Source organism: Paroedura picta, chromosome 9, assembly GCF_049243985.1.
Source record: "Paroedura picta isolate Pp20150507F chromosome 9, Ppicta_v3.0, whole genome shotgun sequence".
Classification (NCBI taxonomy): domain Eukaryota; kingdom Metazoa; phylum Chordata; class Lepidosauria; order Squamata; family Gekkonidae; genus Paroedura; species Paroedura picta.
This window is the reverse complement of record NC_135377.1, coordinates 20,589,794-20,614,174: the sequence shown is the minus strand read 5'-3', so window position 1 is coordinate 20,614,174 and position 24,381 is coordinate 20,589,794. Positions and strand designations below refer to the sequence as shown.

The window sequence follows — 24,381 nt, the reverse complement described above, 5'->3', positions numbered from 1 at the left end:
CCTGAGGCAGCAGCTGGGGAGGAGGATGAGGAGGAGCTGCGGCCTGGTACCTACTGATCCATGGAGCATTCCCGGACCCCAGACCAGGGGTTGGGGACCGCTGCCTCAAAGCAAATAATTACAGTTCAGCATTTTTTCCTCTGTCTCCTTCTGGTATCATAGGAGTTAAGAATCTTATGCAGATGGAGAAATGAGACTAAGAGAGGGCAGGTCACCTAAGACTACTGAGTTCTAGGATTGTGGTGCAATCTGTTTGCCACTGTCACTTCCCTCACTCTTTGTACTTTTTGTACCTCGCTACAAACTTGTGCTGCCACCAGGATAATACTGGATCTGCACCCAATTAAAGCCCCTTCTCTGTCACTTAGGCTGATGCGTATAATGCACCCTGATGCCATTGAGCGTACATTTCAGAAGAACTGTTGAGAACACAATGTGTATAAAATTAAATTTAAAAACCCTTTTAAAAAGAAGCATAGAGAGAACTTCATTCATTTTTCTCCACCTCCAGCCTAGTACATGGGGAAAAAATATAGATCAGTCAAACAGGAATAAATTCAAAATCTACAACAAGAAACCTAACTCGGCCTAATCCTATAATTAATAGTTTCAACTGCATTACTGGGCAACCCTACTGCCAAGGCTAGCCTTACCTTACCTAAAAAGATCTACCAAGAACCATTCTTTTAAAAACTCTGCAACACATTTATGTATATCTCCCCTTGATCATATCCTCTCATCCAGCCTGAACACTGCATTCCAAGCTCTTTCTCACGCAGTCTTCCTTTCTTTCATTGTGTTGGTCATTTGATTCTCACCCCCTCCTAGCCAGACAGCCTGGCAGGAACTATCTACACAATTATAGCATTTTTATGGCATTATGTACTAATCTTACTTGCATTAAGTCACTGTTATCCCTGCTTTAAATGTTCTCACAAACAAAGTTAAACAATCCAAATGTGCAAATTAGGGGAGAGTGGTGGGTCTCCTGTTATCATCAAGAGATCTCCTGGTGACCCTCCTACCCCCAGCACCTCAAAGACCTTTAGGAGGGAAAACAAGGGAAATGGGGACACGCATTGACATCGCAGTAGCGTATGTCACTTCCAGCTAAACATGGAAGTGACCTCGTGACATGGCAGTGGGATAGGACTCCAAAACATTGGCATACTTCTGCTCCCCACCAAATCCTCCTGGCGGGTTGATAACTGTAGTCGTAATACTGCATGGTGAGCTAGCAAACCTGAACTTTGAGTGATATGATGCCAGCCAGCATAGTTTCTGTATACTTTTGAGTCATCTTCAAGACTTATTTTTTCATTCCTTGAAATATGTAAGGAATTTGTTAAAATGCTATTTCCCCACCAGATTTTGGGATTTCTGATGGGGAAAGGTGTATTCAAATGTATTTTATTAAGACCATTTTAGGATATGGAAGGTGTTCATCATCTGGTCTTTATTCTGTTTGATATGTTTTCTTACCGTCTTGGTCTATTTAACTGTGTTCTGGTTTTGATTGCGAATGTTTTAAAAACACTTTACCCCGCTCAACACATACTTGTTTCCCAGCAAAGGTTTGTTACTTCCCATCTCTCTGGGTGATGCTCCAAGTCCAGTAAAAGAGTAATTACAAAGACACTCAGAATTCCCTAACTCAGGTGCTTTTTATCTTTATGTTCTAATAGTAATTGAAATACTGGGATATTTTTAAAACATGACTGCATTATGACTGTCAAGGGGTGATGAGAACTTTTAAAGCTGAAAAATATTAAATATAACAGTATCCTTTTATTATATAAGCCTCAATGCTAGGTATTGTTATCTAAAGATCCCTTTGGCGTGATTCAGTGTATACCTCAGTGTCTGTAGTAGATTCAGAGTTTCTGTGCACCTACAGATGGCCCTTGGTCATTTATGAGTTAGGAAACCCTCTTCACACATTGGTTTTCTGAGAAGGGAAAAATAGTTTCTGTTATTTTATTATGTTTTCTCTGATCTTCATCCCAATCACTGCACATATCCCTACAAAACTTCACACACAGTTGGGTATAAGTTATATGATTCATCTTCCAAAGCTGCACACACAGAATTTTACCAGAAGTGTCAACCAGCTGATTGGGGCTAGATGCAAATTTTTGTCCTACCCCTCACCCTTGCTATAACTGCTACTTTTCAAGATGAGCTCTAGATATAGATTTCTAGGAGTACATGGCTGGATCTGGAAATGAATATTTTGCTTTTTCTCAATGACTGGGTTTACTTTGATTAATTTAACCAAGTTTTCTTGGGAAATGGTATGTCAAAATATTTTTGATAAATAAAAAGTAGTACACGAGAACAGCTTGCAATAAATCTGGCTGTAAAAGCATTTAATAATTCAGATATCTAATGTTCTTTGGCATACTGCTGTAATAGGAAAAAGTTAATGTTTTAACCTGCTCTGAGAACCTTGAGTGACAGGTGATTTAAATGGAGTTCTACATTTGAGAGTTTGCATCCAGTGTCACCTTTAAGACGAAAAAGGTTTTATTCAGGGCATAAGCTTTCATATGCAGGAATACTTCTTCAGATATAGTGTAGAGTTGAGAGTGTTCATTAAGGACTTGGATGAAATTGCAAAGGTTCAGAGGAGAGCAACTAGTAGGTGAGCAGCAAAGCCTGGGGACCTGGGAATGTTCAGCCTGGAGAAGGGGTGGTTGAGAGGAGATATGATTGCTGTCTTTAAGTATTTGAAAGGTTGTCACAGAGGAGGACAGGGAACGATCCTGTTGGCAGCAGAGGATAAGACCCGTAGTGATGGGTTTAAACTATGTGTACCACTAGATATCAGGGGAAAGTTTTTCACAGTCAGAGTAGTTCAGTAGTGGAACTGACTGCCTAAGGAGGTGATGAGCTCACCCTCACTGGCAGTCTTCAAGCAGCAGCTGGACAAATACTTATTGAGGATGCTTGAGTTCAGGGGTGGCCAAACTGGGGCTCTCCAGTTGTCTATGGGCTCATCGTGAAACTGGGGAGAACCCCAGTTTGGCCACCCCTACTTTAAGCTGATCCTGCATTGGATAGAGGATTGGACTAGATTGGCCTGTATGCCCCCCCCCAACTCTATAATTCTATGTTTCTAAGTGTAGTAGTTAAGAATGACCATTAAGATTGGACTTAGAACCATGAAAAGAAATTATGCTGAGTGAGAGGATCAAGGAGGATCTTCAATCAAATGGTTAAGAAGGAATATGGGAATGTACCTGCCTTCAAAACCATATTTTTGAGAAAAAGAAGTTTAATTAATCAGTGACTGCCAAGAAATGTCTCTCCACAGTTTTAAAGTCCTGTTTGTATGTTAAAACAAAGTTAGTTTGAAATACCATCAGCCTCTCGTGTGCCAAAGCAAAAAAAGGATTTTAGTCAGTCCCTCAAACTGGCTCAACATGTATCTATATACATTTAAACAACTGGGTGGGTCAGACAGTGAAACAAAGAACAAGAAAAGGTACTACCCAGCAAAATGAATAGAAAAAGGGTATTTGGGAAAGGGAGGAATTGTTATAGTTGCTGTGTGTCTGTAGTTGTGTAGTCAAAGCTTTTCCTAGAAACCTAGGGTATTAAAATAACGGCTTGTAATGCAGTTTTTGTGGAATGGTGTCCTCTCCTATATGCTATTCATAGCTTCTGAATTAGTCATCATAATGGTGTTTTTTCTTCTTCTGACAGTCTGGATCAGTTTCTCTTGGGACACCAGTAACTAGGAAGAAAGAGGATGAGGTATCAGTTGGAAGCACGCCTTTGGCTAAACAGCAATCAAATCAAGCCTCAGAATATGCCAGCAGCCCTATCAAAACAAAAACGGTAACAGGTATGGTCCTCTTTACATTTAGCCATTTGTCCACTTCCTCTTCTTGAAATGCATGTGTGTTCCAGCAGGTTCACTTGTGTAATATGTTGAAGTCCATCTCTAGTGTTAGTAGAGAGAGAGAAATTACATTTACAATTTCTAGAATTTCAGTGGTCAGAATTTCAATTCCAGGTTCAGCCCTCTAGCAGGCTTCTAAAAAGAATTTCAGTTTTGTTGATCAAATTATTTGATTCGTTTTTCTTGTTGTTGTTTTAGTGCTTTAGCATTCAATGCCCTGACAGTTAGCTGGTCCAAAAATAGCTATTAATCTAATAAGTGCAATAGAACATTTTCTTTTTGCTGCTATTAATATGTCTTGAGATGCAGTGTTAAGTCCGAAACAGTAAGTTAGTTGGTTTGTTTGTGGAACACATGGGTCTTATCTGCACTGGGCTTTTTATCCTCTGTTAGCTCAAATTTAAAAGAGAAATTTGCACCTGATCTCATTTCCACTCTGTTGTCAACCTGGTTAATTAACAGCAGTAAGTGAAGGCTTGTACTACTGTTGCTAAATCGTGATTTCATATCCAGAAGCACATATTATGTATGGTCCAGGAGTATACATTATAGACCTGCATGTACATTACTGAAATCCTTGTAGTTCTCCTTACAATGGGAGTGTTTTTCAGGGCAGCCTGTCATGCCACTGAATGTACTGCTCAGGTGACAGACAGCAGCTTCATCTCCTTTTTGTCTCAAGAAAGACCTTTGTGCACCCATAAAATTATACATGAAATTATAAGATGATTAGTTAGCCAGATATGTGCACCCTTATCAATTGGGACAATTAGCTGTTGTTACACAATTATTTTAAAAACCTATAAATATTGATCAGGAGAGTCTTTAATTATTATTCTTTAATTATATTACTGTACTGTATATTGTGTATTGTACCCATAGTGAACCAAAAACATTGAGTTGTACGCCTTGCCAGGAATTAAATGATCCAATATAACAAAGCTAACTAGACACCTTGGGCTTCTTACATGCCTACCTTTATCTAAATCAGGACTGAAATGACTGACTCTTTCACTATGAAATTGCCATAATTTGTTAAAGGGACTTCACAACTGTAAGTGTTTTAATTTAAATTGTGCAGGAACCATTAGTATCAAAATCAGTTTATTATGGTTCTAAAAAGGGGTGCCGTTTTAAGTTTAAGCACTGTTTACGTTAGTAATGTATAAATCTGATTGCTGAAAATATTCAGTGGCATACCACTGCTAATGCAATTTCTCTAATTGGAAGCCAATGTCCGAGTTTTATTTCATGGAATATTTTGTGAGAATTTGCTTGAGTTAAAACAACTGTGGAAATGAAAATATGATACAACGAGTATTAGAAAACCAAAATCCTTTATTTTCTGTTGTGCTCAAACTTGACGCCAACAAGTTTATTAGTTATGACTTGTTTTCACTGGGATTTAGTTACAGCAGATTGTAGTTTGATTAGGACCCTTAGAATAAGTATGGCCCATTCAAGACGGCTGTTTACCTTTTTCATTTTGTTTTGTTTTGAAGAATCTCGGCCTTTATCAGTTCCAGTGAAAGCCATGCTGAGCTCTTCTGAAAGCTGCAGCAAAAGTCCTGAGGAAAGAATGAAAGAATTTATTGGAGTAGTGTGGAACGCAGTCAAACGCCTTACACTTCAGGTAAGATGTCCAACATTTGATAAGTGCATTGATTTACTTTCTTCTTTCCTTCCCATCTGTTTTCAGTGTTACATTTACTTATTCATTTATTCAAACTTTTATATTCTACCTTTCCTTATGATTCAAGGCCACTTACAATGATAGTGAAAAATATTTTCTGTTAAAGCCAGAAATAAAATGGCACATATCCTAGTCATAAATACACCTCCCCTGTCAGGAGGCAATATTGTCAAGCAATGATACTGCAGCTCTTCTGTTGGGGGGGGGGAGTTAGTGTGACCTCTTAAACACACAGCACTGGGTACTTTTTATTAGTCTTCATTCATCATTCAAAATATTAATACACCAGCCTTTCTCCCAAACAAATGGGACCCTAGGTGAGTAACAATATTTAGAAGAATTGTTTTTTATACTGCGCTTTTCACCACTCAAGGAGTATCAAAGTGGCATACAATTGCCTTCCCTTCATCTCCCCACAACAGACAGAGGTAGCTGAGGCTGAAGGAAATCTGACAGAACTGGTCTGTAAGAACAGCTCTAACAATACTGCGATGAGCCCAAAGTCACCCAGGTGACTGCATGTGAAGGAGTGGAGAATCAAACCCGGCTCTCCAGATTAGAGATTGTCACACTTAACCACTGCACAGAAATGGCTCTCTTTAAAAACAAGACAGCATACAAATACCAAACAATTTAAAAACAGCTGGCAGCTGTAACAAATACTGCTCCTTTAAAGGTCCCTGCCCCAACAAACTGACCCAGTATAGTACAACTAAGTGACCCAAAAGGCCCTTTAAAAAAGTTCCAGCTTGTAGCCCTTACAAAATGGCAGCAAAGACAATGTTTGTCTCAGTTCATCTGAGATTCTGGTGGGTAACCATGTTGGGGTGAGGCAGCAGAACATAGTTCAGAACTACAGCTAAGCAGTTCCTTACAAAGATGTTTGCCATGGTTCAGCTGGGTTTCTGAGACCCCCTTTAATAAGGTGACCCGATTTTAACATTGGTAAAGCGGGACACCATTGACCGGGGGGGGGGGGGGTTTCTTGATTAAAAATTTGGTCTACATGGAGCAACAAAAAGTTTTATAGAACGCATAGAACGCAAAAATAGTATTGTAACATATATATTTTTTAATTTCAACATAAGTACAATTTGTCAGGTACCCCCAGATGTCCCTCCAAAAGTGGGACAATCTGGTCACCTTACCTTTTAAATAATGATTTTGGATGTTGGTAGGCTCTGATTAGCTCTAGCTGAAGTTATATAGTTCCTGCTGCTCCTATTACTCTGCAAAACCTCTGTTGTGTGAAGATTTTGCTGAAGCTAAAGGGGCGGGAGAAGCTGCAGGGAGGATGTCTGTATTTCCATAGCTATCTCCAATTTGCTGTTCTTACGGGGAGCCACTATCACGTCGCTGCCATTCTTTTATGTAACGTGCAGTCTATTTCAAAAATGGCATAGCATTCTTCACGTTCCATTGTCAGTTCCTAAATATAGAAATGCAAACCTGAAGCGACTTAAAAGCTTTGTCCATTGTAGTCAGCGAGACAGACCTCTGCAGGTCTCATAGATAGTTCTGTGACTGTGGTCTAAAGCAGGGGTAGTCAAACTGCGGCCCTCCAGATGTCCATGGACTACAATTCCCAGGAGCCCCCTGCCAGCGAATGCTGGCAGGGGGCTCCTGGGAATTGTAGTCCATGGACATCTGGAGGGCCGCAGTTTGACTACCCCTGGTCTAAAGTTTCTAAAACGTACTTTGACAGCAGTGTTCGGATACCTTCGGAGGGCAAATGCAGCTTAAAAAAATTCTTGAGTTGTCAACAGATAAATCAGGTCTTCTTCATAATTCAGAATCATGAAAGGATTAATTATTTTTACTTGAAGTTAGTGTTTAGAACAAAAACACCAGGGGAGTGTATTTTTGGAACCAAGGCTGGTATTTACTTAGCCTTGGCCCCTTTGGCCCGCAGTAGTGTTGTGCGTAACAGCCCAGTTGACGGGGTTTTCTGTAAGCTGTTAGGATGTCAGTGAAAAATACTTCCGTACTAAAGTGCAAAAGGCTTTTCTTTCCTTTTTCCTTCCTTTTGACAACTGTAATGCGGGGAGGGAAGCATTCACTGTTCATGTGTTCCTGGTACTAAGAGTTGTTAAACATCCCAAAGAAGCATAAACACCATTCTTTTTAATTGGTAGTTAATGCTGAGTTTCAGCGAAAATAAAACAATATCCACATTTCAACCAAACGAATAAATCATGAGTAATAATACAAGTGCCAACCAAATAAGTTCACATTTGACTGACAAGTTTCACATATACTCTGTTCAGATGTTCTAACTGGCTATCCTGGCAAAGGTAAAGGTAAAGATATCCCCCGTGCAAGCACCGAGTCATGTCTGACCCTTGGGGTGACGCCCTCTAGCGTTTTCATGGCAGACTCAATACAGGGTGGTTTGCCAGTGCCTTCCCCAGTCATTACTGTTTTACCCTCCAGCAAGTTGGGTACTCATTTTACCGACCTCAGAAGGATGGAAGGCTGAGTCAACCTTGAGCCGGCTGCTGGGATCAAACCCCTAGCCTCATGGGCAGAGCTTCAGACAGCATGTCGGCTTCCTTACCACCCTGCGCCACAAGAGGCTATCCTGGTACCCTTCAGCAAATCCTGAGCCTGCATCTTGCATTTGTTGGTCTTCTGCTTCCTGTTATTCATAGGCAGGCATCTAGTATCCAAGAACGCAGACTTCTGCGCACAAAAGTTTATTTGTTGCTTCACCTTTTGCTCCCTTTCTTTGATTCTTCCTTGCCTCCTCCCCTGCTTCCATTGTCTGATCTCCTATTTACCCCTTTGATGCTCTTAATCACTTGATGTCTTGTTCCTCGCTCTGCAATATGTTATTCGCATTCCATTCTAAACTTATCTTACTGCTCTTAATCTGTGAAATTCCACCTGATTGGACACTATATCCATTCAGTATTTGATTTATTTAGTGTATTTATGCCTTGCTCTGACTTGACTAGTATTAGTGTCTCATCAGATCCAGGAAGCTAAGTTGTGTGAGTCCCGACTAGTATTTGGATGGGAGATCTCCAAGGAATAGCAGGTTGTTATACAAAGGCAGGCAATGGCAAACCACCTCTTAACATCTCTTGCCTTGGAAACCACATGGGTCGCCATAAGTCTGCTGTGACTTGACAGCCCTTCCCACCATTATTTGTGCCATGCATTTCTGCCAAGATTGGCTTCTAGTGCAATAATTATACGTGCACTAATGTATGTAAAAGATTATAAAGGGCATTTATAAGACACAGAGGGCATATTTTCTGTTTGTTTGCTTTCTTTCTCTACCCGATCCTAATGCCCTGCTTGGTTAATATATTTCTTCTACACACTATTGCTGAAGCTTCAAAAGAAAAAAACACCATCAGTATTCCTATGACTATAGAGAGAATAGGCCTATAGTTTTTACATAATGACAGTTGTTCCTGCTAGGTCTGCAGCATCTGTTAGCTTTAGGGCCTTGTGGAACATGGAGAAGCTGATGCCTACAGATAATCCAGAGAGAATCTTTGTCTCAAAGCTCATAGTTTCACCCCTACTGCCCAGCTGCTCCTACTTGGATTATTAAATAACTAGGAATCAAGCCCGCTGTACTCACAATACAGCGGGCGCTAGATTATGGTCTCCGTGCCGGCGAGCCTGCAGGCCGCCGGCACACGGGACATGGCGGCCTGACGCAGTGAGAGACGCTTCGCACCTCTCGCCGCATCAGGCCGCCGGCCAGGGAGCCCCCACCAGCAATTCCAGGCCCTACTTGGAGGTTGGCTGTCCCTGGTCTGCAAATATTCCTTGAGGTTTGGAAGTGGGGCCTCAAAAGTGTAAAATGCCTTTGCAGCCACCTAACCACTCCCATAGCACCCCCTGACCTATTTCAGGCCAAGAAAACATTGCAGAGAGGGTTGCCCGACTGGCGTATGTTAATGTTCTGGAAATTCCACACTACCTAGGTGTGGAAGACTGCTGTGCACAGAGAGACTTCCTCTTAGGGTTGCCAGCTTCCAAGTGAGGCACTAAACCCACACCAAATCATGAACTATCGCCCGTTGCATTACATAATGTAACGGGCTTTACTACTAGTAATACATAATTCTAATGGAGTAAATCTATCAAGTGTATCATTTTGCAAGACCAGTTAAAGACAGGACATTAGTGGAGGGTTATTAATTCATAGGGTTGCCATACGTAGGAAACAACCTGATAGTCCATAACACACTCACCCGGTTTATGTCATCCAAGTGAAGCTGGCCTAATGTATTTAAAACCATGAAATGTGCTATGAAGTTCTGGTTCAGATATTGGCTTGAGATATGATTTAGACTTTGCTCTTCATCCATAACATAGGGATCAAAATTCGAGCTTGACTTACAGGTTTGTTGTAGAAACCACTGAGATTATACAAGTCCAGCATCTTAGCAAAGTACTATATAAAAGTATATAATACCATTTAATCATTTACTGTAAAGAAATACAAAACGTTACTTGTTGTAGAACTTAAAATTATACTGAGTAAACTCAATCTAAAAATGCATGGACTTCTGACAGTGTGCTACTTGTTTTTTTAAAAAACGTAACCCAAGAAGTACCATGTTTTTCTTATATATTCTGATTTTTCCTCAGGCAGAACTGGCCGTACTTTATTGGCATGTTGTTAGGTGAGCGTTGCATAGAAAGCACAACCCCTAACGTAATCGAAATAGGAGGTGATTCTATTTCAAGAATTTGTAATAATTCCTTGTCTTTAATGCACAAGTATGTTCAGTATTGGCAAAAGAACGCGTTGCTACCAAAACTGAAATATGATCCTTGAAACAGAAAGGATGTTGCCATGGAAAAATGAAGTAACACTCAGTGCAGCTGTGATGCATTAATGAATAGGATATTTTTTTTAAAGATCATTTGTGTTTGGTGTGGCTCAGAGGGTCCCAACCAGATGGTTTCCATGAACAGGATCTGACCCCCAGCTTGAGGACTTCTTACTGGCAGATTACTTCATTTTCTTTCCCTTGGATTGTCAGATCCTTACATTAATGTAAGATTTACTGCTGGAGATTTATATTCAGTTATATAAATCAGTCACATTTCACATTAAATTCACAATTTTAGACATACAGTCTAATAGATATTTTAAGTGTAAAAAGATTTGTTTGATAGCTTTAATATTTGCAATTGATGTAATTTTGAGATATTTTGATTACATATATTTTAAAGCAGTATACCTATCAATAAAGTGATTGGTGACACATTCTCATTTAATCTAACCACTAATAAAAATTTAGAAGTAATATTCTTTTTTTACTGTAAGTTTATTTTATAGGTTTTCCAGAGAGCATATTCTACTTTCTGTATGTGTGTATGTGCACACACAAACATACAGATGTGCACATGACTACATGCACTTAAAGGTAGCAGTGCAGGGAGGATGAAATACAAATGAATGCAGCTAGCAACTCCTGGAGTACTTGCTTTCCCTTGACAAAATATAGAAGAACCCAGTATGATGTATCGGTTAGAGGAGTGTTGGACGAAGGTCTGGGAGATCCAGGCTCAAATGCCCATTCTGCCATGAAGTTTGCTGGTCATCCTAGGACCAGTTGCACTCTCTCAGTCTCACCCTGCTTATAGTGTTGTTGTGAGGGTAAAATGAAGACAGGAGAACCATGTATGCTGCCAGATAAAGTGTACTAGATAACAGAACAGAGGGTACATAGAATGCTGTCAGGGAGGCTGGGCTGGGAGCCTCTTTTCTATGGTTTGCCCCTATGCCTGGCCAATAAAGGGACTAGGTTGGGGAGAGTGCTTACCACATTGTTGAAATCCCGATAATGTGACTGGCAAAGGGAAATTGCACCTTGTCTCCCCTTTTTCCCGGTGGTGATACTCTTGGCCAAAAGTTCATGACGAGGAAGAAAATGCAGCATAAGCCAAGTCCATAGATCAAGATTTTCCTAGATTTTTTCATGCATTTCATGCTTGGTGGTAAAAATTAGAGCAAGTGCAATATGTCCATCAGTCAAAGTTTGGCTTCAGATATGCTGATGACAGTTACATCCAACTAAGACATTAAAATTTGCTCTGATCAAGTCGGGCCTCAGTTCCTTTTATTTTAATTATTATCATACCTTACTATTCAGTATTTCTGATGCAATCAAGTTACAGAAAAAGATATCCAAACTGCTAGTGTTCTCTAAACTTTTATACTGTAGGTATAAACAGGTGATGAAGGCAGAGAGTTGAGGAAGTTTGTGTGTTTTCTCAGCTGTGGGGCATTTCAGGCTGATAGCAGATGGAAGTGCCTACCCTGTTGTCAGGCTACAATGACTGCAAGCCATTTCTGTGATTGATTTTGTTCCCTCTTGTTTAGAAATGAGGGGATGCCAAACAGGCTTGCGACTGGAATCCCTTTAAATCCTCCATTTGACTCCCCCCCCCTTCTAAGCCATCAGCCATTTAAATCTAACAGTTGACAGGTGTGCCCTTCTGCTGACAACCTAGAATCTTTAACCCTCCCCCCGCTCCGGAGGAGCGGGAGGAATAAAGGAGTAAGGGCAAGTGGGGAGGAGTTAGGGCGGGCCCTGTCCGGGATAAAAACTCGGAGGGCCCAATCAGGAGCCGCGAAGCGGCTCCTGATTGGGCCCTCCGAGTGTCACTCGAGGGCCAAGCAGCCAATGGGGAGCCGCGCAAAGCGCGGCTCCCCATTGGCTGGTTGGCCCAGCCTCGCCTGGGCCGGCTGGGGAGTTGCCGCTCAGAGGAAGAAGCCTTCCCCAGCGGTAAGTCCTCCGGCCGGCTTCCCCTCGCCCAGGGAGCCTTCTGCCGGGCCCTGGGGCAGGCTCACCTGCCCTTGGGCCCGCCAGAAGGCCACAAAGCCCACTCCCAAAGTCCCGAGCCTTCTGCCGGGCCCTGGGGCAGCTGAGCCTGCTCCTAGGCCCGGCAGTAGGCCGCAAAGCCCGCCGCCCCCGTCCCGAGCCTTCTGCCGGGCCCTGGGGCAGCCGAGCCTGCCCCTGGGCCCGGCAGTAGGCCGCAAAGCCCGCCGCCCCCGTCCCGAGCCTTCTGCCGGGCCCTGGGGCAGCCGAGCCTGCCCCTGGGCCCGGCAGTAGGCCGCAAAGCCCGCCGCCCCCGTCCCGAGCCTTCTGCCGGGCCCTGGGGCAGCCGAGCCTGCCCCTGGGCCCGGCAGTAGGCCGCAAAGCCCGCCGCCCCCGTCCCGAGCCTTCTGCCGGGCCCTGGGGCAGCCAAGCCTGCCCCTGGGCCCAGCAGAAGGTCCCAAGGCCACCTACCTTACTCTGTTCCTCCCTTCCTCCCAGCATTCCCTTTCTCCTTCCCTTACTCCCAGCATTCCCTTTCTCCTTCCCTTCCTCCCAGCATTCCCTTTCTCCTTCCCTTCCTCCCAGCATTCCCTTTCTCCTTCCCTTCCTCCCAGCATTCCTTTTGTTTTTCCCTTTCTCCCTTCTTCCCTCTCTTCCATCTGCCTCTTTCTGGCTACCTGTTTCTCTCCCTCTTTTTCTGTCTCTATCTTCCTCCCTTTCTTTCTGTCTTTCTGTCTCTCTTTCTCCTTTTCCTCCTTCCTTCACCCCATCCCTCCACCCATCCATCATGCTAGGGCCCGCTGTATTTTGCCCACAGCGGGCTTAATATCTAGTCATAGAATAATAGAGTTGGAAGGGATCTCGTGGGTCATCTAGTCCAACCCCCTGCACTATGCAGGGCACTCACAACCCTATCGCTCATCCACTGTAACCTGCCACCCCCTTAAGCTTTCACAGAATCAGCCTCTCTGTCAGATGGCTATCCACCCTCTGCTTCCCTCGAGGAAGCCTGTTCCACCTGAAATAGCCTTCTAAACAGGAGAGAGCAAATTGGGCACTCCCAATGTATGGCTGCGAAAGCTGGACCATAAGGAAGGCCGAGAGTCAAAGAACGGAGGCTTTTGAACTCTGGTGCTGGATGGAGTCACTGAAGCAGTTGGTGCAAACTTAAATGGACTCCGGGGAATGGTAGAGGACAGGAAGGCCTGGAGGATCATTGTCCATGGGGTCGCGATGGGTCGGACACGACTTTGCACCTAACAACAACAACATTTGCTGTCATCTTGAAATGCATGGCAGCCATTTTAGCAGTCCCTTTTGCTTCCCCTTGCTTGGAGCGGGAAGCAAAATGGACTGGTCCAAACTGGAAGGTTCTTTTTGGAGCTTTGGGCTAGATTCAATGTGGGTGTTTGGTTCAAGAACACCCAGAACCAATCTGGAATTTTCCTGTTCATGCCCATCCTTATCCTTATTGATTATATATGGCAACCATGCGACCAGTTGCTAATGAGCCACAATAGACTTGTGTTACCGCAACTATAATTGCAGTGGGCCTTAGAACACATAAACCTGTAAAATTCACTGTTTCTTTTTTTTTTCAGCTTAAAGTACATTCTGTACACTTGGATCAATAAATACTTATCAAAGATGTAATTAACATTGTCTTTTAACTCCAAATAGCCCTAAAATCAGAAACAAACACAAGACTACATGTGGCAATGTATTTAGTTTTCCAAATCCAGTTTATTTATCTACAGTAAATCTTTGTCAGCTTATCTAAGCAAAACTGGAATAGAGATTAATATCAAGGTCGTGTTTATCAAACAGGCACATTATTTATAGTATTTCAGTCTTCAATAGATTTAGTGTCCTTGTGAGGCACTCTTGGAAGGACAGTCTAGGGGACAGCCATGGCTCCAAAGATAACCTGTCCATGCGCAGTCATGGTTGGCAACCCACAATGAATTCCAGTTTGCTCTGTGAATACAAATTGTATCAAATGGGATCTGGTTCACCAGTATAGATATGACTTCCTATGTAACAGTGCGTGTGTAATGTGTGTACATTCGTTTCAAGTTGATCAGAAATAAAGAGCAGCAGATGCCATCAGCATTGTGTTGCAGTAATGAAAAAATGATCAGATACATTTTCCGAAAGTCAAACAATGGTCACAAGGAAGAAGCGCTAGAATTTACATTAAAAAACCCTCTTGTAGCTATGTAAATATGGAGGGCTTAAACAACAGAGCTATTTTCTTCTGTTAAGTTGGTCTGAAGCAGCATAATGAAGTGAGTCCAGTGGCAACTTTTAAGACCAAAAAAGTATTTTTCTGGTTATTTGTGTGCAGTAATTTGTGAATTGTCAGATCTGAATCCTTAGCGAATGCTAATGAACTGCAAAAGGAGGCAGATTTCTCTCGCTTTCTGAATCAGTCATGTCTCCTGGCAACAGGTGTGGGAAGATACAACTTTTTGGTGCCAATCATTCCTCCTGAACAAGTTTATAGACTGAAAGGACACCTCTTCAGGTGTTACTTTTACTAAATGGAAATAACAGAAATGCAAAACATTTGCCTCCGATTTTAAATTCAAGCTGTCTTGTCGGTCAGTGCACAACTGACTTTGCCTCCTGTTGTTGTGTGATATTTATATCTATGGATACCATAAATACGTCTTCCAATAGTTTGCCTGTGAGATTCCTTTTACAGTTGTATGTTTGTTTTCCAGCTTGAACTGCAGTCTTGCTGTGTGTTCCTTCCAAATGACAGCCTGCCATCCCCTAGTACAATTGTCTCTGGAGATATTCCTGGGACTGTCCGAAGTTGGTATCATGGGCAGGCCAGTATGCCTGGAACTCTTGTTCTTTGCTTGCCCCAAGTAAAGGTTATGAGTGCTGGCCACAAGTACATGGAGCCCCTACAAGAGATTCCCTTCGTTGTACAAAGACCAGTTCTTGAAGAAGGTAGAGTATTTCACTCTCAAGAAATATTATATGCCATAATTCTTTTTCTGATACCTGATCCTGTAACTTCTCAGCCTTTAACATAACAATGTATACAACTGTTATAGGCTGGTGTTGTAAAATATGCTATATGTCTTAATTATATAGTAAATATGTTATAATTATATAGTACGTTGTTTGAAATGTTAATAATGCCTCTTCTGGTAAATGTATTCTTATGATATGCTGATCCAGTATCATTAGATGGCAACCATTGGCAAGCAGCTCTGCCTTTGCTACTAAAATATTATTCCTTAAATACATTGATTTCTTAACCTTTTGAGTTAGCTGTAGGTATACATTTTGTCTGTATTTTGTATTTATTATTATTAAGAAGAAGTGTTAACGGTTCCTAATATGAAGAAAGTAAATACTGTAGCCACATTTTTAAAATTTTGTGATTGTCAAAGTAAGGAACCAATAAGCTGTACCAAAAATATTAATCTCTTCAAGCTGTCATTTCACAGTACTAGTCTCCATTTCTGAAACACGCTTCATTCTTTTCACAGTATTATACTAATGTTGAAAATAGTAAGTTAGAATTATAAGTTAAAAATTATTATACAGTAAATTAAAAAAATTCTTATGCGTTATTAATGATGAAACTGAGGTATATGTAGGCCTAGGCACAAAGTTTTAATGTCAGATGTCCAGGCTAGAAGGAGGATTTGTCTCTATAGAGATCAAGAAACAAGTGAGCAAAAACAATCAAACAAATTGATCACTTTGGAATCTCAGCCTCCAAGTTGCTCCCCAGGGAGGATTAGGGTCCTCGTTGCTGCTCGCTCTCTAGAGGAGTCCAATGATGGAGGATTCTAGGGCTGTCTTATTTCTCTGAATAAACCTGAGTGAGTGGGAAGAAGATAAAAAACAGAAAGGAGGGAAGGATCAGCCCTTGAAGTTGTAGGACCCCAGTCTTCCCTACAGAATGTGCATTAAGGTGATACACATCTGAAATCTCTAAAAAGTCCTGCAGTACTTTCATTTTCTCTTTTTGCATTATTCCATGGGATGAAGAAGAAGAAGAAGAGCTGGTTTTTATATGCTGATTTTCTCTACCCAAAGGAGTCTCAAAGTGGCTTACATTCGCCTTTCCTCTCCTCTCCCCACAACAGACACCCTGTGAGGTGGGTGAGGCTGAAAGAGCCCTGATATCACTGCTCGGTCAGAACAGCTTTATCAGTGCCGTGGCGAGCCCAAGGCCACCCAGCTGGCTGCATGTGGGAGAGTGCGGAATTGAACCCGTCTTGCCAGATTAGAAGTCCGCACTCCTAACCGCTATACCAAACTGGCTTCACTGATGTGAAGTTGATGGAGCCATTGCCAGAGATAATGGCAAGTTCTTTGTGATACAATGTGGTTTATTTTGTGCAACATTCTCTGTAATGGAAACAAGTGTTAGTTGGATTATATGATCTAATCATGTACTGAATATCTAACTGCAGAGAGCCCTTCATCAGTGCACAAAAATAGTTATGGCCCCGGTGTTATAAGACTTGGGTCCATATTGTTTGACTGCAGGAAGCCGCTCAGCATATTGAAGGACAGATTCCATGACGATCAGAACCAGGGTTTAGAACGTGGGGTTTATGTGTTGTTCACAATCTGTTTATACTCTGAGGTTGAAGCCAGCACTGTCCTTGTGCAGGTCATTCTATGATCCTGTATTTCGTTTTATATTCTTCACAATAAATGATACTTACGTAAAGCTAGTGCTAATCTGAGTATATGGATCAAAACAAAAGTTGAATCCTGTTATGGCCATGTACCTCATCATTCCATATACTACTACCTAATGTTCTTGGAACTCACTCTCGGTAGAAATTGCACAAAACCCAAACATCTGATTGAAAGCCAAAAGCGTCCCCTGGCTCAGCTGGTACGGAGTTATGGGCTTGGGTGTCACCAGTACGCTGATAATACCCAGCTCTATCTCTTGATGGATGGCCGGCCAGATCTCCCCCCAGAAAAATTCGCCAGTTGTTTGGAAGCAGTGGCTGGATGGATCAGGAAGAGCCGCCTGAGACTCAACCCCTCTAAGACGGAGGTCCTTTGGCTAGGCCGAAGGGAGCAGGAACAGGAAGCGCGTCTTCCCTGCCTGGACGGGGTACAATTGTCATCTGTGCCCCAAGCCAGGAATTTGGGAGTGATTCTGGATGCCTCACTTTCCATGGAGGCCCAGGTCACTAAGGTAGCCCGGACGGCGTTTCTCCATCTACGCCAAGCTCGGCTACTAGCGCCCTACCTGCCCCCGGAACACCTGGACACTGTGATCCATGCAACGGTTACTTCTAGATTAGACTTCTGTAACTCGCTCTACGCGGGCCTACCCTTGTCTCTAACCCGGAAGTTACAGCTGGTACAGAATGCAGCTGCACGGGTCCTCACTAAATCATCTTGGAGGTCCCATGTTCAGCCTCTGCTGAAGCAGCTGCACTGGTTGCCAGTTTGTTTCCGGATCAGGTTCAAGGTTTTGGTATTAACCTTTAAGACTATACGCGGCTTGGGTCCTGCATACTTGAGGGACCGCCTATCTCCTTATGCCCCCCGCAGGGCACTTCGCTCTGCGGGTAAGAATCTGCTGATGATCCCAGGACCCCGGGAGGCACGCCTGGCCTCGACAAGGGCCAGGGCCTTTTCGGTCCTGGCCCCTACCTGGTGGAATGAGCTCCCTGAAGAGCTGCGGGCCCTGTCGGAGCTCTCTGAGTTCCGCAGAGCCTGCAAAACGGAGCTCTTCCGCCAGGCGTTTGTCTAAGGCCGGGTGATGGCCCGGGGCTAAGATCGGACCCCTCTCCCCGGAGGGGGGAGGCCAGTACTAGACTGACCTGGTTCCCCAGAGTGTTCCATCCTATGCCCAATTATCCTCCGTTCCCTTCTGCTCATCCAGTGGGCCTGTACGGGAATAGTTTTAATCGCCATCATTGTGACTTAGTCATTGTTTTAATGGGGTTTTAATGGGGAATTTTAATGGTTAATATATTGTATCTGTATTAAAATGTTGTGAACCGCCGCGAGCCGGTTTCCGAGAGCGGCGGTCATACAAATCAAATAAATAATAAATAATAATAATAATAAAAAAAAACAATGGAAGAAAGAAGAGGCTAGATAAACGTCCAGTATAATAAATCCCTGTAGCTTACGCCTTGGATGTTTCATGTTTACTATGCAGTACATATATTTGGAAACTTCATTCAGATGTTCCAGAACTTTCATTGACACTTTTTCTTTTCTTTTTTTGCTTTACCTATTGGTGCCAATCTTCACCTGATAGGAAGCAGGAATTTCAGTGTATATATATGCCAGAGATATATGAGCAAAGCAATCAGTAAAAAAAAGTAACAGTTTGTCTAGCATTTATTTCCGCTTCTGCAGATCTGTTACCACATCACAAATATATTCATCTTTATAATTATACCAGAGAAGAAAGGAACTTTTAGTTATTTGTTAGTGAATCCCAATAATTAATATTTTCTTCTATGAGAAAAATGTTTAAATGAAGGCAATGATCCCGTTAGAACTAAGCATCTTTGCATCCTGTTTGAAGGGAGATGCCGATCTTTCAAAGTCTCCCATTGAAATCTGTGAGACGAAAGTATTAGAAATATGCCTGATTGCTATTAAAGAGCTAGGAACACTGCTAGGGACAGCTGTTTGGTAGTTACTATGGTCCTGTTAATGTTAATGTTAATATTAATATAATGAGGGTTATACTGTGGGGTTTTTAGAATGTTTTTTTAAATTATTCATTTATTGTAATTTTATCATGATTGTAAGCTGCCCTGAACAGGCTTGGCAGAGAGTGGTGGTAAATAAATCTCAATAGAAATTAAGTGCATACATACATACATGGACAGGTCACTAAAACTCAGGAATACAGTTGCAAAATACATTATTTATTTATTGTATAGCCAGGAGATTCTAAGATTGTCTGGCTGCCAGGCAAAAGCCATTTGGAGGTGTTTTGCTACTGCCTGCCCCCATGTCATGACCTGGTATACTTCAAAGGTCACCCTTCCAAGTGCTAGCCAGGGCCAACCCTACCCAAGCTCTTGAACAAATATTTTTTAATAAGGTTTTGTACAGTATTAATCCAACTACGAGTTTTTGGTACCTTTGAATGTCTTTGTGCATCTGTTGAATGCTTTGTTTTCCTTTGTTCTTGAATCACCAGGTGATGCTTTCCCTTGGACAATCAGTCTCAGCCATTTCAGTATCTACACACTCCTTGGGCAGCAAATGACCCTTAACCTAATCGAACCCATGGGCTGCACTTCTACCTTGGCGGTCACGTCACAGAAGCTGCTTGCTGCAGGGTCTGAATACAGGCACTCGTTTGTTGTATGTCTTCACGTTGACCTTGAGTCGCTCGAAGTAAAATGCTCAAATCCTCAGGTTGGTGCATTTATTTGATTTATTAGGGTAAATTAAAAATTGCTTGATTTAAAGATTGTTGTATTTTGGGGGAAAGTTCACTTCTTTTAAGCATCCCCCCTCTCCCGGTCCCTAAAAACTGAGCCATCAAGATCAGGGTGCTTAGATTAAGATTCGCTTTGAAGCTCTTTCAAGTTGTGTAATTTAAATTCGTTTCAAAGTGTAATAGCTATGGTACATAAATGCATCTTTTGGCTGATGGAATGAAATCACTTGCAGATGTACTATTAAATGCTGGGGCCCTGCTTTGCTGTCACTATAGATGCATCTAATGAAATGATCTAATGTCATTTCTGTGCAAATTAACACATACCTTCTACTGTTTAGCATGGAAACGTTTCAAGCAAAATAGTGGTACTCTTTTAGAGAGGACAATAAGTGGGAGAGAGGTTAGCATTATTCTCAGATTGCCATGATTAAGTGTGCAGCGTTTGGATGGCTTTGTTATGTGCTCTGTGCTGGTAATTTTAATTGAATTTGATCCCAGTTATATTTAAACGTCATGGAGAAAAGGTCTCCACAGCTCAGCCATCAGGTAAGAAGCTGCCTTGTCACAGTTCCAGGAACTGGTATTTGAAGCAGTAGAACATAGATAAGTGTAGGAAAACAGGCCATAGTGGACCAGGGTTGGGTCAGGGAAAACCAGATCCCCTCCTGGATTGGTCTATTATAAAAGACATTAAAAGGGAATCTATAAGGTTGCAGACAGAACATGTATAACTCAGGTTGCTTTTATGTGGCCTTTCAATTAAGTCCCATTAACTAGAAAATGTCAAGGGCTTAAAAATGCAAGTAACAGTGACACATCTTGAAAGGCAAGCAAGTTCTAAGACTTTCTTTCCACAATGCAATTTTGTTGTTGCTTCTGCTGAACTCAGAAGACAATTCTGCTTGCACGCCTTCACTTATCTCCAGTTTTTGGTTCATCATCTTGTGGTCTCAAATGGCCCCCTTGAAGTCTCAGTTGTGATTTGGATTCAGTTGTGATAGGATACCATGCAAAAGTGAATAATTTTTTCTTCAAAAAAGCATTCACCGAAAGGCACATGACAAATGGCAGACAACTGCAATTCCCTGGTGCGTCTTCCTTGCGTGTCACCAACTGTTTGGAGAACTAAAGCTGCCTTTCATGTTTACTATGGCAAATAACTAGTCAATCTGTGATAAACCCAACTGTGACATAAATTCTGAAGCATCATGATTCAGATTTTGGCTATGTCATGGCTAACAGGGATCTCTTTACATTATAAACCAAGCAACTTCTTCATTATCTATGTTCTTCTGTCTATTATATTGCATTTTTAATTTTGAAGATAGTAACCCAAACGTTCACAACTTTTAAGAAGTATTGCCAAAATTGGGCATAAAAGAAACCTCACATCATCATTAGCTCTTTCTTAATGATTAGATTGTATATGGGAAAGATTAAACAGTTCACTTTGGAGACATTGCCACCAGCATTCTAAATCGAAACACCACCCCTGTATAATCGAATGCAGTCAGTGCAATAAAACATTTTAGACTACCAAGTAGGTTCTTTTCAATTCTTTATATTAAGGAAAATACCTCTTTTTATATTTTGTACAGCAACATTGGTTACAGTGCTTTCATATCTTCAGATCTTTTATGTAAAGTTGTGTCTCAAAAGTGCCAATCCATTAAATAAACGTGTTCCCAAATTTATGTCTGATACATATTCTAAAAACTTTTCCGAAGCAGCTTGCAGCAGATCAGCATCTTGGGGAACAGTCTCAGTTTTCACACAGCTTGGTGGAGGGGTTAGGAGTGCGGACTTCTAATCTGGGGAGCCGAGTTCGATTCTGCACTCCCACACATGCAACCAGCTGGGTGACCTTGGGCTCACCACGGCACTGATAAAACTGACCGAGCAGTGACATCAGGGCTCTCTCAGACTCACCTACCCCACAGGGTATCTGTTGTGGGGAGAGGAAAGGGAAGGCAATTGTAAGCCGCTTTGAGACTCCTTCGAGTAGAGAAAAGCGGCATATAAGATCATTTGAGCGATTTTTGTTCATGAGAAAGTTAAAGTATAAATAAAAATAAATGTATCCCTATTCTCTAAGTGAGATTGATAAAGTGATTTTATTTTAATTATTATTGTGGGCTCTGCATGCCAGGCAACCCTTATTATTTTTGCAGTTTAAAAGTTTTAAAAACTAGTATTTTACTGACCATGGGAAGATGAAACTCCAACTTCTGTGAAGCTCCTTGAGAACCCAGATGTGTGAGCTGATCTGTATCTGGGCAATTCAGCAGGCATCATCACTGGCAATGTTACAGAGAAGCACAATACTTTATTTGTGGCTTTAATACCTGCACAGAATCTGCACATGAATGCTTGCATATTATTATATAAAATAATATACAAATTAATGGAATGGCCGAGGGCATTTTTCGGGATTAGTATAACTTGCTTCCCTACATACCAAGCCAGAAGAAGATGGTGTTTTTTGGAACAGCAAGAGTCCTGCAAAGGTACATCTGCAATCCCCAAGAACTTGGCTAGATTTCAAATTGCCGAATACCATCTACAAGTCTTGACTGGAAAACAATAATAGGCCTGTATGAAAAATATATCTATTAAGAAAGAAAAAAAGCTGTATGTAAAAATGCACGGAAGCAGTTTGTTGGAGATTTTAATATATTATTTACGGTACATTTTGAAGAGCCATACATTTCTCCATATTTTTCCAATACGGAGGCAGCAGAGGCATAATCAATGGATATGTTCCCATATGCATAAAATCAACTCCTGCTGACAACAGTATGTTTCTGTGTCTCTTCTACCCACATGAGAAGTCAGCATCATTTTCTAGATGAGTCCTAGTGCTGCAATATATAGTGGGAGGTTGACTTTTTTCTTAGAATAGCCAGTTGGGTATGGTATCCGGCTCTGAATGTGCTTATGTATTGCGTTTGTAGTTTCCTTGGACTTGTTTTATATATTTTATATTGTGTGTGTGTATATATATATAGTATATAGGGCAATCTGTTGCCATATAGATTGCATGATTGATGCTTATTTATGAAGCTTTCTATAAATACCTTAGAACTTGAGTCAAACAATGTGCAAGTTAAACCTTTTCTGAGTATTGAAATGACATATCTCAGCAGTCAGTTCAGTAGGTTGTTCATTATTCTTCTTGCATAGAGAGAACAAATCAACAAGTGCCATATGCGTGCCTTTTCTGTTATGGCTCCCACGTTATGGAATGGCCTGCCTGAGGAAGGCGCCTGCTTTCCTGGCTTTCTGCAAACTGTGCAAAACTGAATTATTCAAAAGAAATGTCTACACAGGCAATAGAGTTGTGGGCTATACTATTGTGTATAGCTTGCTGAAACTAGGATCCTGTTATCGAAATTTAACATGTCTCCGTTTGCAAGAACCAATACCAAATGCGTTTCAGCAACTTGTTTAGTTGTAAGTGAGCAGAGCTTCAAGCATTTCATATTAGACCTAAGAAGATCGATGGGCAAAGGATGAGTTGCCCATCTTGCATCACAAGAAAATTTGACACTGCTTAATCGATGGGTGAGCATCTTAACGCGTGGAAGGTCCATTCTGTGCACAATGAGTTTTACATATGCTTTTGTAAAATTAGTGGAGTGTTCAGTTTGAATTATACCACTGAGGAAGGCCAGGTGCCGAAACGTGTTCGGTATATTGGGTCTTGCATGTGGAGACAATATGTACTTTAAAACCTGTATTTATATCAATGGACATTTGTCTTTATATCACAATTAGGTATTCATACGTTGAACCACAGGAATGTGTTTTTAAAATAATATTGTAGCACTTCTGAATGCATCATTAAATTGTATACAATATTTTGTACATTGGCACAACGTGCACAGTTATATTTTACTTTCTTTTTCTCTGTTTCAACCTTTTGGGTTATGCGCTTTCAAATGTGGCCATTTTCTCCAGGTGAGCTGATCTGTCACCTGGAAATACTTTGTAATCGCAGGAGATCTCCAGGCAACTCCTGAAGGCTAGCAACTTTAGTTTGGATAGAAGTTGTCTGATGGTTTGCTGAACTCATTTATCTTGGATTTTTTTTTCTATTCAAGGTGCAGTTGCTCTATGAACTAATAGAGATCATGAACAAAGTCTGGAATAAGATTCAAAAGAAAGGCACTGTGCCTCAGTCCACGGCATGCACAGAATCCATTTCGGGGCCAGCACTTCCTAGTTCCCCTGTTAAAAGTAGTGTTGGGACAGCTCCACCAGATACCAGCACATGTAGTCCATCTGCTGACATTGGGACAACCACAGAGGTAATTAAACAATGTAGCATGTAGAAGTGTTTTGGAAAATGTTAGCTGGGCCAGAGGCCAAATAAAAATGGAAAAGGATAAAATATATGCATAACTAAACACGGGAAAGGATTCAGTTGGTACTGCATCCTTGTTCATAAGCAATGTAGTCCACTACATTTTTCATTAAATACTTTCAAAGTCAAACCTTGGCAAAACTAGTTATTAACATTATATGCCTGGCTTGCCACTAGTGCTAATTAAATAAGCGCCTG

The 24,381-nt window shown here is 41.6% G+C and overlaps 1 protein-coding gene and 1 long non-coding RNA gene across 8 annotated transcripts in view; one reads left to right on the top strand and one right to left on the bottom strand.

Moving 5' to 3' along the window:
- VPS13B (vacuolar protein sorting 13 homolog B) overlaps positions 1-24,381 on the top strand; it is a 383,695-nt gene that overhangs the window by 155,948 nt on the left and 203,366 nt on the right. For all 7 annotated transcript variants that reach the window (XR_013234028.1, XR_013234030.1, XM_077351820.1 and 4 more), the window contains exons 21-25: positions 3,709-3,850; positions 5,410-5,540; positions 15,124-15,358; positions 19,569-19,789; positions 23,921-24,127. Coding sequence is in view for 5 of the 7 variants with exons in the window: in XM_077351820.1 (XP_077207935.1) it covers positions 3,709-3,850; positions 5,410-5,540; positions 15,124-15,358; positions 19,569-19,789; positions 23,921-24,127 (936 nt within the window). In the remaining 2 variants the exon portion in view is untranslated. The remainder of the gene's footprint in view (positions 1-3,708; positions 3,851-5,409; positions 5,541-15,123; positions 15,359-19,568; positions 19,790-23,920; positions 24,128-24,381) is intronic.
- On the bottom strand, positions 5,228-7,064 carry LOC143844548 (uncharacterized). The gene is made up of 2 exons (XR_013234031.1): positions 6,749-7,064; positions 5,228-5,475 (listed from the first exon to the last, which is right to left on the bottom strand). It is a non-coding gene; the product is annotated as an uncharacterized LOC143844548 (long non-coding RNA).